General features: G+C 46.4%; 1 protein-coding gene across 1 annotated transcript in view; it reads left to right on the forward strand.

Moving 5' to 3' along the window:
- LOC146206258 (kalirin-like) overlaps window positions 1-2,781 on the forward strand; it is a 38,338-nt gene extending 35,557 nt beyond the window's left edge. Inside the window, exons 12-14 of the mRNA XM_084608660.1 lie at window positions 2,247-2,466; window positions 2,557-2,625; window positions 2,702-2,781. Of these exons, the coding sequence (XP_084464786.1) occupies window positions 2,247-2,466; window positions 2,557-2,625; window positions 2,702-2,731 (319 nt within the window). The 3' untranslated portion in view covers window positions 2,732-2,781. The remainder of the gene's footprint in view (window positions 1-2,246; window positions 2,467-2,556; window positions 2,626-2,701) is intronic.
- The last annotated feature ends 10,399 nt before the right edge of the window (window positions 2,782-13,180 follow it).

Genomic DNA, 13,180 nt, shown 5'->3' on the forward strand with positions numbered 1-13,180 from the left:
AGCATTATCTCCCACCACATGACAATCGCTTCCTGGCGCTGACGGCAGTCCATAGCCTCCTCTATTTTCCATGCCTGGGCATCAGCTCTGAAACGGCCGTTCAAGCAAAATCAAGGCTACAACAACAGCAACAACAAGTACTACTACTACTACTAATTAGGTTCTTGTTGAGGGGGGGGGGGGATATGAAGAGGGGGATTTACGCGGCAGGGACACACCGCAACAGGACCGCGTGGGGGGAGTAGGGGTAGGAAAGAGGGGAAGTGAAAGCGTCGTCGTCGGGGGTGGTTGTCGTGGTCAGAAGAAAAATGTCAGGTGTGGAAAGGGGAAGACATTCGCGGGGCGAGGGTAGGGTGGTTTTGTTGCGAGACTTGGCACGCAGAGGGAAGGGCCTGCGGGCGCAGGCCATTATAAATTGCGAGAGGTACGGGGATCGATACCCCACACCTCTACCACTTGTAGAGGGGAGGGGAAAAATCAAGCAACAGTAACGTTCATCCAGTAGAGACGAGAAAGTAATGGCATGGCCGCTCAATGGAAGCCCACTGGCCAAGTGCGTCTTCATTCAGCAGCCGTGGTAATGGCGCACTAGTCCCAGCGGCACCTGTCCTTGCTAACTTGTGTTATTCTCCTGCGGTTTCTCTGAAAATGTGCGCTTCTGCCTGCCATCCGAACGACTCGCGAAGCTCCCCTCCAAGACGTAGATACCGAAAATTTGCCGCGTCTCCTTCGAAGGCGAGCCGCCTGCCAGTTACCATAAAGAAGCACATGTTTATTATTTTTTATCTACTACTTTCATTTTGCAGGTTCCTAATTAAATGCGTTGTTAAACTTTAACACGGTATTTTAGTCCCTCCAAAACGTGCGAAACATCGTTACGAGGATCTTTCTTGCGTGTCGAGTGCTAGACAGCGGCCTCAAGTGCCTCAATGGCGGAGTTGATGAGCATCCTACGATCCTACACTCCGATGCCATTTTTATTTATAGCTATTTTACAAAAGATTGTCATGGAATCCCTTCCGCGGCACCATTCATATAAGTTTCTTATAAAGAAAACGCCAACTGCAAGTACAGAGTCGTTCACTCTTGCCACGACAGCCGGTCGTGACCCTTGCATAGAGCACTCGAGAGGTGACATGCGAAGGAAGAAAAATGAAATTACATGTCATGCAGGTTACTCAGTTGTTGATAATGCTTGCGCTCTAGTGCAGTCACAAGGTGATGCCAACCACACAGGCTCGGTCGCATTGTCTGCAACAAATCAGATGTGTTATGATTTCACTTAATTTGTTCAGCATCACACCACTCGAACGCTCTAGACAAGTGTGATTGACCCCATACGTCGGTGTCTAAAAGTTCGTGTTGTATGTGGACGTACCGGCTTCACGGAATTCGTGTGGCGCTCGCGGGTAAAGAGCTTGGTGGTCAGGGGGCTGTCAATTGATGAGTTCAATTTCAACGACATTCTTCCCATCGCACTTGAGAATCTCATACGCTATTGGTCCAAGAAACGGCCGTTCACCGTATTGTATGGATCTGTGGGAAGGGAGCGCTTTTTGCAATTTCTGCCCTGCTGAAAATAGCATTTCATCCGGTTAGCTGCTGCCAGCCGACTTGATGCACGCGCGTGCGTGCTGTTCGTGGGCTTTTTTTTTTTTTTTTTTTGTCATTCGTCTTTACGAGTGACTCGTTCTCTAGACAGCTTTTCTCAGGAACCAAAGTGTCAGTATTAACGAGGCACGACTACATCACTACTTTGCTCCCGACAGTGCCTGCCATCTGCTGAGACCGTGTCTTGTGTTTTCTACTCAAAGCATAGAACACCAAAAACAGCAGTGACTGGAAACACCACTGCTGATGACGTTCACAGGAAATGTGTTTAAAATATAATAGAAATACTGATCAATAACCTGCTTTCTAAAAACTAAACATCTACCTCCGTTGTGTATTCAAGCCTTTGCACAAAAACATTAAATAAAAGTATTTCTGATCATGTTTTAACGTCTTTCCATCCATATAAAATCTGTCTCGGAAAGCTCATCAGACCAATTTGATAGTTCTCACGAATAGTGCTGGAGGGCCCAGACAAGTTCACTATGGCACGTTTGGCACAAATGGCTATATGCGTTGTCACATGCTAAGCATTTATATGAGCAGCATTTTATTTTTGTTTTGGTCACTCTTTTTTGATGGCCGGGAAGGGAGGGTTAGTGCTCATGAGACGACTGCTCTAAATTATTTTGCAGGAGCACAGGTGTCCTGCTGTACGTGTTTTTAGTGGGCCTCTCACCCTTCCTGGGCGCCACTGAGCTTGAAACGTGCGCCAATATTGAGGCTGCAAGGTACGCCATCCCTGCATCAGCTTCCATCTCTGAAGAAGCCTCTGATCTTTTATCAAAGTTGTTGGCCATAGACTCGCAAAAGCGTTTGTCTGCTAGTAAGGCTCTCGCGCATCGCTGGATAAAGGTAAGTGTACCTGCGCTTTTAACTACGTATTCTGATTTCTTTTCTGCACCTGCTTTCTTTTCTTTTTTTTTCTTTTTTTTTTTTGTATAGGAGGCACCAAGCGCTCAGAATTTGAGTTCTTCTCCTCTGAGAGACTTTGTTAAGCGACGAGACGAAATGGTATGCAGTCCTGTGAATTTAAAATGTCTGCATATTATGATAAATTCGAACGTACACGAGGTCTCTTCTTTTACAGATTCTGATGGCTGGGCTTATGTCTTCATGACAGAGGCTCTGTGTGACCACAACAATCAACTAGTGTATATATATCTTCACCAGCCAAAAAAAAAATATATTTCATCGCAAACATGGTCAGTGAAGAAAGACTGTCAACTCGTCTGTGACATGGCTTATTCCATTTGTCATTTAAAAGAAAAATGTAAAATAAAGATGTCATTTCTGTAAGTCAGCGCCCTCAGGTGATCGACTACGGTTGAATGCCCTCGTGACTGGAATGTGATTGATTGCATTGTTAGTTAGCATCACTGCCTTGCATCACGACAATGTTCCAAGAATTTGAAATTAATCAGTGCATAAAACTCACTAGCTGTAATACAAGATTCAGTGGCAAATTTGTAAAAAGAGAACCTGCGCTACATTTTACATGCATTTGTTTACATTAATGTATTGATATTTTACATGCATAATTCGGAAGTTTCGAGTTGGTGTTCATTTTGAACGTCTATGAACCTTGTGGTCAGGGAAAATCAACTGCCTTGGTTACGCCTTTCATTTCGGTTTAAATTGCGCCTTTAAGGCTGGTTCGCACTGGCGACTCGCGGAGGTCGTGCGGCTCGATTCGTAATGGAGGGGAGACCCGCGACAAGCGCCGATCGACACCGAGTGTCCATACCGGCGTGCGACTCGCTTCACGACAATCCCCTCTCCGAACGAGATTTGAACGAAGAACCGACTTTCACGCCTTTACGGTCTGTGCTACCGCGCTCGGGGTAGATCAGTTCGGACTCCTTCCACGTATGAATATACGTAATTATCAGCGAGGAAGAAGATCTTATGGTTATGCCAATGTTTAGTGATGTTTCGGCAGCCAAAAGCGCTCTAGTTCGACGAAAACGGAAGCTGCGTTGGCGTGAGCGCTGTTGTTTGCAGTCTCGCGAAATAGCCGATTGCGAAATCGCCATGCCCGAGCGTCGAACGCATAGCGAAGAATACGAGTACAAACACGAATTAGTAGGCTTTGTTTTCGCAGTGATCGCTGACATGTGTGCCCAACAAATGCGCGCGCAGCAAGTCGTGTACACGCGCGCATGCGCTCTTGAATTTTCCCGGCCTAGGAAGGATGCATGAAGCGCCGCGGAACTCCGACTTGAAGTCGCGTCGCAAGAAATCGGTCAGCGAGCGACTCCCCTATACCCCAAACGGGCCGCTGGCGACACGTTCGGGTCTCCCCCTCCGTGATGAATCATGTCGCGCGACTCGTTTCTCGAATCTTCATGAGGAGGGTGGCGCGTTCTCATTCCCTATTTCTCTTGTGACTCTCATTTCCTCTTGTAAGCAGCAGCAGCGGCTTGAACCTCTGGACACCGCATGAGATAGTCCAGGCTCTGACCGCCGGGGAAGCAGTCAACTGTGGAGGTAAAAAACAAAAAAGAAATGACCGGCTGTGACATTCGGCGTACCTTGCGCGTTCCTGCAGCGCTGGTCACGTCATATTCTGGGGGTCGCCTTCATCATAAATCTTGATGCGTGCGGCATCAATATGGACAGGGTAAAACCTAAAGGGAGTGTTCTGCAGAAACTACACAGTTTCTGTGGGTGAATGGTAACGAGCAATTATGCTGTCATTACAAACGTGCTCCACTTGGAAGGATTAAGCGCACCGCGGTGGGCCTTAGAAGGCAATGTCGAGGCTGACATCCTAGATCGCGAGTACACCAGTCGAGTGAGGACTCTATCGGTGCCCAAGCATTTTGCCCCATTTCGGCCCACTACTCTACGTGCCTTGAGGCCTTATGACTTGACGCATCTACCACGCATAAACTACACTACTTAAAGTCGCCCAGCGCAGCACCGCCTTTGAAGCCCAAGAGGCATCGCCATCCGAGTCCACAGCATCGACCAGAGCCACTGCGGTCTTGGACTGAAGACTCCATCTACTTTGCCCTAACCACCCTCTTCATCCCTCTCAATCACTGTTTATTTTTTTCTTCATATGGGAAGCTGTTTCTCAAATGGTAAGCCTAAAGAAATCTGTTGACTAGAACCGCTATATTAAACTATAGCTATATAGTAAGAAACCTAAAGCCCCTGTCTTTTCGCTGACGCGCTCGACAAAAGTCATGAAGGGTTTACACCAACCATGCTATAGTCAGCTGTAGTATCGTCGTTATAGTAGGCACAAGGACAAGTCGAGAAAAAGAAAGACGCATGCTCGAATAAATAAAAGCAAAACAAATCGAGGCTGACAAGAAGAACACGTGTTACCCCCCATGTCCAAGTGAGTCTGCCAAGAACCGTAATTCCCTATCAGAGAAGCGGACGGAAGCATGACTTAAGCACTTAGCTCCGCTGATACATATATGCAATGCTTCCATAATCTCGCGCACAAGTTGATGCCTGTCCCTAAATATTAGGGTTTTATCGAAGAGGGATTTGGAGTGGAGTGAGATGGTGGCCGCAAGATGTCTCTCAAGTCCAGGCGCTTGGCCATCATAGCGCGGCTTCGAGCTGGAGGAAGGGAAGTATCTAGCCGTCCTGCGAGCAAAGCACACAGCAACACGCACGCTTTCTTCTTCTTTTTTTTTTTCCTAGCAGTGAGGAAAGGATGAAAGGAGGGGCGGGAAGGCTAGCCAAAATAGACAGTGCGGTTTGAAACCAATGACGACTTGGATGGAGCTGCCTTCGGCAAAGCACAGATCAGTATGCACGCTTGCTTCCTTTCTTTTTCCTACCAGTGAGGTATGGTCTACTTTGACCTGAGCGGCAATGGAGAGAGCGCTAAAGATCTGACTGCTTTTGTGTAACATTTTGTGTAATTACTCAGCCTAATTCGAAACGTCATCGTTTACGCGCCCTTAGAAGATGCTCTCAGTATTAACCGTTATTTCTTTTCCGCCACTACAAAACTGCGTGTGCGCGAATAACTCACGCGCAGGTAATCAATATATTTGCGGCCCCGCATGCAGTCAGTGTTCTTGCACTTTTTCATTGCAACGAGGGAAAACAAACGCACAACCCGGTAGCGCGCGCGAATGTAGCAGTAGGTGCATGAAAATTAGTCAACGATAATCAGTTAATAATTCATGGCTTAATATATAATTAGTAAATAATTGGTTAATGTTAATTGTTCATGATAATTAATTATCGTCTGAAAACAAACACCTCGTGTCATGCATTCTATACACATGACGAAATGGCGCCCCGAAAAGCTCAGCGAACCTCACATATGAGCTGTTTTCTTTGCATTTACTTACTTTCCACATTGTTTCCATTGTTTCATTGCATCCCAAACAAGTCACGTGGCATTACCATGCATTAAATAGTTTGCAGTCCAGAAATAGTCATGAACTGGTACTATTTTCACTTGGTGCTAGCTGCCTTCACAAGTTAAACACATAAAACATAAGCCGCGGGAATACGCTAAAACTAGTCGTTCATACGTAGGCCCGAGCCCGGCCCAGACCTATCCTTTTACAGGTCCAAGCCCAGCCTAGGCCAACGGCTTTAAAAAGGGAAGCTGAAACGTTTTTCGCAAAAATAAAAAAAAAAAAAAAGTTATGTGCGACATTTTATAGTTTCTGTCCTGTGAACAAGGCTATCCTACTTTAAAAAGGCAGAAAGGAGCGCAAACGGCTGTTTTTACAAGAAAACGAGCACCAGCGGGACCGCCCTCCAAGCAAACGCCGCTGTTGTCTGGAACCAACATATGACGTCCAAGTTTGGGTATGCGAGGAGCGCCGGCGGTGTTGCTGCGTGCGCGTCGTTTCAGGGGACTTGAGAGCTTGACTTAAAATGTTATTGATTACTCGAACATTGTAAAGCACATCGAACACTTACCGTACGCGTTCGAACAAGCAACCATGCAGCAGTTCCAAAAAAAAACAAAAAACGGCGCAACAAAAGACGCTGTCGAGTACGTCGACAGCGAAAGCAAAGTCAGCACATTTGCACGAGTCGAAAAGTGCAAGAGCTGGTCCGCTTTAACCAACTGCCCTATACACACTAAACCTCGTTTCAGTAGCAACAAAAGGAATAGGCATTGTATGTGATGCAATCATAGTCGACAGCGCGTTTATAGTACAACCTTCGAGCATCGCCCAACGGCGCAACGACAAACGCGCGTGTTCTGCAGCTGCTATCTTTGCAGCTAGTTTGCGCGGTGCGCTGTTCAACTCAACGCCGAAAATGGTCCGGCTTGGTTGGTTGGTTTGTGGGGTTTAACGTCCCAAAGCATTTCAGGCTATGAGAGACGCCGTAGTGAAGGACTCCGGAAATTTCGACCACCTGGGGTTCTTTAACGTGCACTGACATCGCACAGCACACGGACGCCACTTCGTTTCGCCTCCATTGAAACGCAGCCGCCGTAGTCGGGATTCGATCCCGGGAACTCCGGCACAGTAGTCGGACGTCTTACCACTGCACCACCCCGGTCCGGCTGCCGCATCATGAAATCAGACATGCTCGCAGCACCTGCAGCGCCGGATGGAGCCGGAACGTGGCGGTCCCACTCCAGCGGTGAAGAGACGACATTTTTGGCGATATTCATACGCCTACTGCGCCTCACTAGTTTAGTTTATAAATGTGACTTTAATATATTTGTAAAGCTTATTTCCTCTCCTTTCTAATGGTGCATTTGGTTTATAAATAGCTGCAACGATGTTTAAGCTGTAAAGAAAAACACAAAGGTAAGAAACGGCTTTTCAGCTCTACTTGTCTCGGGAAAAGCAAAATTGTGCAAAATCTTTTGCACCTAGAAAAACACCGTTCGAGATGTTTTGAGATTAGATATTAATGAACAAAGTTAAGCATTTTTATTGCTGTGTATCGCATAGTTTATTAGCCACGCGCCTGTGAAAAGTGCATAAAACAGGTATTTATACATACAATAACTTTCAAGATACGCATTCTGCTGCGGAGATTTTTTACGCAGTTGGAGGTCGTACATAGTTCGATTTTTCCTGAAAATATCATCTGTCTGCTTCATTTAGTGTAAAAGTTATTTGTGATCAAACTTTGCGTTTTTTGCAAAATGGCTAAAAGTAAATGCTAAACTGTTCAAGTAATAAGCTTTCATATGTGCTAAAATTTCGCGTGGAAAAACTTTACACCTCGCTGTCAGAGGATAAGCATCGGTTTTGTTATACGACTCTCGAGGAATGTGCACTGTCAGGATGATTTCAGCTATTTTTTTCGTGGTTCACTTGAAGCGCGCGAGCTCTTCATGAAATATTTTAAGCATGATTGAAATGCTCCATGGCTTGTTTGTTTCTGGCGAATATAACTTAAATGTTCGGGCTTTCGTTCCTTTATTCAACCGGTAACAATTATCAACTACAAAGTGTACAAAAAGCAAATAATAGTGGAATAACAGAGCCACGTGTGATAAACGTAGTAGTAGGTAGCGCCATCTATGAAATTTCATGTGCACTAAAATGTCGCAGTTCAGAAAAATTACGAGGATAGCGCCACAACAACCCTGAATCGAGGGGTATTTACGAGAGGGTATTGTGCTTCTACAACGTTTTCCCTCTGCCCTTTCCTTTTCATCGGGCGAGAGAGGTAAACACTGGCGAGTCGGGTCGAGTGGTCGGGTCGAACTGAGGTGCAGGTGCTTCGCGTACTCAGGTGCTTCGCGCATGCGCAGTAGCGCTACTTGAAAATGGTCCCTTGACAAATGTACACTTGCTTGCTTTGAGATTTATTTATCGCCTCGAATTAAGTGTCATACTGTTTGTGTGCCGAAACGTTGCCAGCTAAGGCTTTCGCGCTTCTCATAGCCTGAGTTGCTTTGGGACGTTAAACCCCACAAACCAACCAACCAACTTACTTACTCTACTTACTCAGCAAGATATAATCGCGGCGGAGACATTGAAATTTTTTTTCTGGTTTTGTTTTGTAGCCTTGCAGCGCCCCTCGCGCCGCGCTTTTATCACAAACAACGGCACGGCGCTGGACAAAGAAGAATTTGGCACTAAGCGTCTCAGTGCAAGCAGCGAAAAAAAAAAAAAAAACAGTTCGAACCCGAACGCTATCGGAGCTGGTTATTCCTCGTCTTAGCTCCGCCACAAAGCTATCTTCAGATGTTCGCGGTGTTAGCATATATTGTGAGGATGTGGAATTTAGACTTTTTTTTTTCAGTGGCAAGAAGGAAAAATTAATATAATATAATTTCAAAGAGCGTCTCCCTAGGAGAAATTGCACGAATACTTGTACCCTCTGCCACTTTACTGGTACAGATAAAATGTTTCGACAGTCTGCCAAGTACAACTTGAAAACCTGAACATGCACAAGCACGCCTGCCCCGCCGGGGTGGTGCAGTGGTAAGACGCCCGACTACTGTGCCGGAGTTCCCGGGTTCGAACCCGACCTCGGCGGCTGCGTTTCGATGGAGGCGAAACGAAGAGGCGTCGTGTGCTGTGCGATGTCAGCGCACGTTAAAGATCCCCAGGTGGTCGAAATTACTCCGTAGCCCTCCACTACGGCTCCTCTTTCTCTCTTTCCACTTTCATTCCCACCTTCCTCCCTTCCCTTACGGCGCGGTTCGGGTGTCCACAGAGCAAGTGTGACAGTTACTGCGCCTTTCCCTTCCTGTGAACCAATTTAAATTTAAGCACGCCTCTTCAACCTTCCCACTGAAGTTCCTATATAGCGCGAGCAGTGCAGGCTCCAAAGAAAAGGAGAAAAAATGATATAGTGGGCAGCCGAAGATAATCACCAGCGTTTCAGTCATGTTTTTTTTTTTTTTTTTTTTTTTTTCCGAATGTTGCGTTCCGTTGATGATAGTAAAGGTGCCGCAATAGCTGCCGGGGATGTTTTCGGTGAATGGGCAAGTAGGAAACAGCCATGTGAAGCTTCTCCAATACAAAAATGTGATGTAGAATCGGGTTTTCCCACTGCATTTCCGTCATTCCCCTCACTAAAAATTAAAAAAAAAAATGATGAGGCTCAACGCTGCTGAACCGAATGTCGAGCTTAGCTCAAATGAGGGAAACCACTGTAATCAAGAGTTCGACGAAATGTAGTCTGATCAGGTGGTGGCATAAAAAAATATACAGGCTCACTGACCAAGTCAAAGTTTCATGAAAACGTACTATCGTTTCGACAGCCCTACAGCTTCGTTGTTCGAGAAACCGGACAAAAAGCATTCGTTCATATCTTCTTCAAATACTTTGACTTGATCAATGGCCCTATATATATATATATATATATATATATATATATATATATATATATATATGAGAGAAAACACTGAATTGGTTTCCCGTTTGATGCTTTTATTTGCGCTTATTTTATTCATTTTATACGTGCATGATGTCCCGTCCTCTTCCCAGCTAATTCCGCTTCGTGAAGGGGGATATACCGCTGATTGTCCGAAGCATTACGGCGTCTAGGGTAAACCGTTGATGCATTCGGCAGGGAAGCTGGTTCGGCGTTCATTTTGCTATAATGCTATTATACCTGCCTAGCATCGCCTGCTACCTCGCTTTGCAGCTGTGGCCGGGGGCGTGGAGCGTTCGGTCTAGTTTGCCCGGGCACAGTGAAGACGGCGATGTTGCTATGGTGATGGCTCTGTTTACGATTCTTAGAAAAACGCGCCACTCGCGCAAGTGAGCAACAGAGCTAACGCTCTAAAAGCCCGTCGGCAGGCAGAGCGTTTCCAAAAGAATGGGACCCTTATCTCGAGTAAGGTAGATACCGTGTCACCCAGGCGTCCACTCACCCGCCGTCTCAACGCCCAATTTGTTGACTTTATATTTGAACCTTGTTTTGAAGCAACTCGACTTCCTGTGCTCTGAAAGGTATCCGATCATGTTAGCAAAAGTGACATAGAAGCGTGTGAGAATTTCGAAGCATACAAAGAACGTGCTTCCGTTTGAGCACATGAAACAAAACCGCTGTACTGCATTGGTATGGAAAAATTCACAAATTATAGCACATGCCAAATCTGACCGAACGCGATCTGATCAATGCGTCTAATCGTTTGGCATTTGCAGGAAAACATTTGGTAAGCATGGGCGCTTTTGCATGGAGTAAAAATTGGGCTCTGATTATTATGTTGCAAATGTGTGAATGTACAAGTGCCACATCACGAAATTATTTACTACCAACACATAAAGCCAAAAGGCGGGCTCAACACTAAAGTATACTTGTTGCATACGTGTGTGTGCCCTGTAAAATGAGTACAATAAAGTAGGCTACAAGCTACAGTAGTCCACCCAATATATTGGTTCAGAAAGCGCATGCATCATCACGGGAAGCTGCAGCAGGACAGGTCAGCGTCTTCCATAGCATGCTACTTTTCACATCAGATTTCAATGTCGAGTGAAATTCTGCAGGAGAAAAATGTTTCTAGGAGATTGATTGCTAAAATTTTGTTCTAATTGCCTGAAAATACTGTGTTCCTTTAATTGCGCACACACACACACACACACACACACACACACACACACACACACACACACACACACACACACACACACACACACACACACACACACACACACACACACACACACACACACACACACACACACACACACACACACACACACACACACACACACACACACACACACACACACACACACACACACACACACACACACACACACACACACACACACACACACACACACACACACACACACACACACACACACACACACACACACACACACACACACACACACACACACACACACACACACACACACACACACACACACACACACACACACACACACACACACACACACACACACACACACACACACACACACACACACACACACACACACACACACACACACACACACACACACACACACACACACACACACACACACACACACACACACACACACACACACACACACACACACACACACACACACACACACACACACACACACACACACACACACACACACACACACACACACACACACACACACACACACACACACACACACACACACACACACACACACACACACACACACACACACACACACACACACACACACACACACACACACACACACACACACACACACACACACACACACACACACACACACACACACACACACACACACACACACACACACACACACACACACACACACACACACACACACACACACACACACACACACGCGCGCGCGCGCGCGCGCGAGCGAGCGAGCGAGCGAGCGAGCGAGCGAATAAATAAAATGAAGACTGTGGAGCATCCAACTGGGAGTGGGGAAGTGGCCGCCATAAGCGCCTACAAAACTGTCCCCATTAGGTCCTTTCTTCTGGCAACCTTCCTTTACAACCCCTTCTCCCCTTCCCCCATTTCCCACATAGTTTAGTGTGAATGCGCCTCCTCAGTGCCGAAGAGAACATGAATACATGCCGGCCTCCTGCGCGATACATAGCCTCTTGGTGGATTTCACATCTATTTCGGAATATCGATTCATCTCAAAAGGAAACAATTGGCAATCATTCACTTATTTGCACATTATAACTTACCAGCTCTAGTTTCCAAGATTGGACAAGCACGAACAAAAAATAAACAAGGGCGACTGTTGACTGAAGTTCAGCTAATTATAGCTACGTAATCACGTTTGATAAAGCAAATTTCTGGTGACCGCAAGAGCTGACAGCTTCCACTACAGTCAAGGAGTGTTCCGATCCTTACTATATCTATGACATCAACAATAGGGAGGTTTAGAATATGGTACCCCTACCGCTTAGGGGGGCAGGGCAATAGCGCAGGTGACAGTAGGAGCACAATTCTCTATTATAGTGCGCACGCTCCGCTATTACTCTATCCCACTTACGGATAGGGTCACCGTGTTCTAAAGCTCGCTAATGATCACTCGATTGCACAGCCCAAAAGACGAGGATCAAAAGAACACAAGGCAGGTGCCGACTTCAACTAAGGTTCATTGACGAAGTGTGCAGTAATAATGCCATTCGCTTTTCCTTTTCACTCCTACTAAGATTGCACTGTGCAATCATGTTGACACCTTGTTTTATTTGTGTTCAGTCAAACTAGCCTACTGCAGTCCAATCCAACCCCCTCACGCTCGGCGGGTAGGAGCAATGTTCGTGGCTCTACAGCGGAAACTATACTTCGTCTCACAAGATATCTGCAGCACTGCGAAAGGCAGAGGAGCCCTTTCAATTGTGCTCCTAAGTGCCTCTCGCCTGTGCGCACTATAATAGAGAATTGTGCTCCTACTCTCACCCCCGCCATTTTTTTTTTTTGGGGGGGGGGGGGGGGGCGAGAGGCGCTTAGAAGCACAATTGCCTATTGTACGCGTGATCCTGGTTGGACAGGCTGGGGTGCCTCTGCCTTTCGCTGTGCTGCAAACATCTTGTGAGACGAAGTATAGGCAAGAGAGGGAAGGCTCTTGTCCAATTGTCAGGGCGCGTATTGTTCGAAGTAGTGCGGTGGGGTGAAGAGGGGAGTTCAATGGGGCAGCCCATGCTGCGTAGGACGGGG

This window comes from Amblyomma maculatum, chromosome 1, assembly GCF_055883805.1.
Source record: "Amblyomma maculatum isolate TAMU_Amacu chromosome 1, ASM5588380v1, whole genome shotgun sequence".
NCBI classification, from domain to species: Eukaryota; Metazoa; Arthropoda; class Arachnida; order Ixodida; family Ixodidae; genus Amblyomma; species Amblyomma maculatum.